The 2,988-nt window shown below is 29.6% G+C and overlaps 1 protein-coding gene across 1 annotated transcript in view; it reads left to right on the top strand.

Annotated features, from left to right (window-relative positions):
- LOC100571178 (52 kDa repressor of the inhibitor of the protein kinase-like) overlaps positions 1-1,648 on the top strand; it is a 9,205-nt gene extending 7,557 nt beyond the window's left edge. Inside the window, exon 7 of the mRNA XM_029485093.1 lies at positions 1,577-1,648. Within this exon, the coding sequence (XP_029340953.1) occupies positions 1,577-1,648 (72 nt within the window). The remainder of the gene's footprint in view (positions 1-1,576) is intronic.
- Positions 1,649-2,988: the final 1,340 nt, after the last annotated feature.

Below are 2,988 nucleotides of genomic sequence, written 5' to 3'. Positions count from 1 at the left end.
AAAACTTTCATCATTAGTCAACAGATTTTCCAAACATAAAAAGACTCTTGTGAGCTTACAAAATATTATACCAATAAATGCAGTTAAATCAAAATATGAAAATATTGTTGATGCTGTACACTTCTACCTCACTGATTTTGAAAATGGTGAAGCTATGATTGAAGGTGAATGGAAACTATGGGTTAGTTGAAAAGTGGAAAATGATTGATACAACCATTCAAAAGATTCCAAAAAATGCTCTAACAGCCCTTAAAGTATGTAAATTTGATTTGTTCCCTAATATTTATATTCTGCTGAAAATTTTATGTACAATACCAATTACTACTGCAAGTGTAGAGAGAAGTTTTTCAACTCTCGGAAGGTTAAAAACATATATAAGAAATCAATGTGGAAATGTTCGGTTAACTGGATTGGCCTTAATGACAATTCATAGAAATATACCGTTGCAAATCAATGACATCATAAATAGTTTTATAAAAAAAAATAGAAAAATGATTTTTACCTATTTGTTTTATTTTGTTTTATGTAAAGTTACAAAGGGGTTAGTGTTATATAATATGTACATACCTACAATTATTTTTTTCTATACTTACTAAATAGAAAAAATCTACCTTGCATAAGAAATGTACATATCATATAATATTAGGTGCTGAATACTGATTGTAATATAACTTGTATAGGTTTAGGTACCTTAGATAAATGTGCATTTAATAATATGCCTCTAGGTGCTAGATCACTTAATAATTTCTATCTACTATAGCCCACCCCAAAAATTATTTCTATATACGCCACTGGTGGGGGCATTGCTCCCACGCGTTACTTTTCATGTAATGTCAGGTGGGGACTATTGATACTTTCTTAAGATTTTTAAAAATTATAAAAATTGTAAATTGTTCTTTTTTTCCGGGATTCCCAGCTTATTGTACATTCAATGATTTATTAATAAAGCAATATTTATATAATTAATAAGTTATTTTTATTTTGGTACCCGCAAGTTGAATTTCTAGAAAGGTAAATTTGATATAGAAGTATTTTAAGGGGGTGTGGTGGGCGTAGCCCCCGCGGCTCTGTGCAAATTAAATAGGTGGGTCGTGTGTGCTGCAACTAACATTTTTTTGTCTCACTGTCGAATAAGTTCGCGCCGCCACTGACAATAAGTCATTTTGTTGTTTATAGTCTATACTCTATAGACTTATAGTGTCATAAAGTAGACAAGTACTAATGTGTATATCACGATTAATGATATATCATATACCTATCTTTAATCGTGATTTTAAATTGTTAATGTATAAAAGTAAGTAGTAATTATAGTACTAAGGTATTTAGGTATATATAAATACTTGGTTTTCATAATTAAGAAATGTACGTGGTTAAAATAAGTTAAAGAGACCACTAGATAGTGCTACTAGTCAGTACATTTTCAATCGCGCTTTTCGAGCCGCGTTATACAGTCTCGATGTGTAACCAGTATATCTTTAATCGTGATGATAACATGAAATTAGTGGTTATCACTCCGCACAGCAATAATGTTTTCAGTTGTTTATTTTTCGCAATTAGTTCGTAATTTTACCGCTAGATAGACGTACCTTACATCAAAATTGTTCGCTTTTTTGTGCCGAATCTGGCCATTTATGCAGTAACGTTGTAACTTCATTTTCAAAGCTAGAAACTACGAACAAATTATTTGTGCCATAAATGGCACAACATGCATGAAGGAGTTAAAGACCTAACCGGTTTGTAATTTTGTAATGCCAATTCTTTCCTTGCTGACCAAAGGCGTTTTTTATCTGCAGATGATACTTTCTCAAATTCTAACACATTTTCCCTAATTAATTAAATAAATATATAAACACTAGTTAATAAATTACAATTATAAGTACTAGTAAAATTTTTCAAAATATCTAAATTAAATATTAAATATTTTTAAATTGATTACTTTTAGTTATTAATGTGTTTAATGAATACTATGTCATAGTATTTTGAATAAGAATATAATTTATTAGCCTATCTTCTTTCCAGAGGTCTAAGGCCGGCCGCACACCAAAAGAGCAAAACTGCGTTAAGCAGCGTTATTCAGCCTAACACAGTTTTGTTAAAAATAGAACACGGGAAGTTGCGTTGCATACACACACTGATAAAACATAGTCAAAACAAAACATTTTTGCTTTTAACACAATTAGTCATGACTATTACCGTCTGAAGTCTCTCCATTTTTCATCAGTCACAGTAAGACAAGAATGAAAAATTGTATACACTCAAACTTTCATTTTTATTTATATATATTGACAAAAAAATAATAATATGATAGCCTCAATCATATGCAGTGATTAAAGTATTAAACAAATTAAATTAATTGAATTGTTTTTTTCTAAGAATGAAATTATACCTTCAACTAAAATATAAATTATTTAATATAAATACAAATTTTTAACTAAATTGTATCAAATTTTTTTAAGATGAATAATATGGATGAAGAAGCTTTTCGTTTTATAAATAATAGGCGAATTGAAAAGCTATTGCAGAAGTATCCCCTTAGGTATTCATACAAAATTTGAGCATTATGTAAAACAGTGGCAAGTTACCAAGTGGTATACCAATGATTCAAATTTAAATTCTCCTACGCCTTCATTTACACCCCCTATATCAAGTTCATTATTAGCGTCATCAGAACCATTACCAACGTTTTCTCTCGATGAAATTTTAAAAAGAAGCACACATGGGTCAATGATCATTAGTTACTATGAATCTAATAAAAACTTAAATGAAACATGCAGAAATCTCTTAGTTGATTTGATAATAGCCAGTTTGTTTGAAAAAAAAACATCCCATGTCTACTGTCTTGGCTAAACAGATTTCAGATATGATAGTTGGGAAATTTACTATAATTTTAAAGGGTCGTATAAAATTGGCACAGAAACAACATTTTTAAAGAAGACGATGTAAGTACTTAATATATTTATAGGAGGCTCACTTCCTTTCTTTCACTCA

The sequence above is a fragment of the Acyrthosiphon pisum genome, chromosome X, assembly GCF_005508785.2.
Source record: "Acyrthosiphon pisum isolate AL4f chromosome X, pea_aphid_22Mar2018_4r6ur, whole genome shotgun sequence".
NCBI classification, from domain to species: domain Eukaryota; kingdom Metazoa; phylum Arthropoda; class Insecta; order Hemiptera; family Aphididae; genus Acyrthosiphon; species Acyrthosiphon pisum.
Note: the sequence above shows the minus strand (reverse complement) of the source record. Positions and strands in the feature narration are given on the sequence as shown.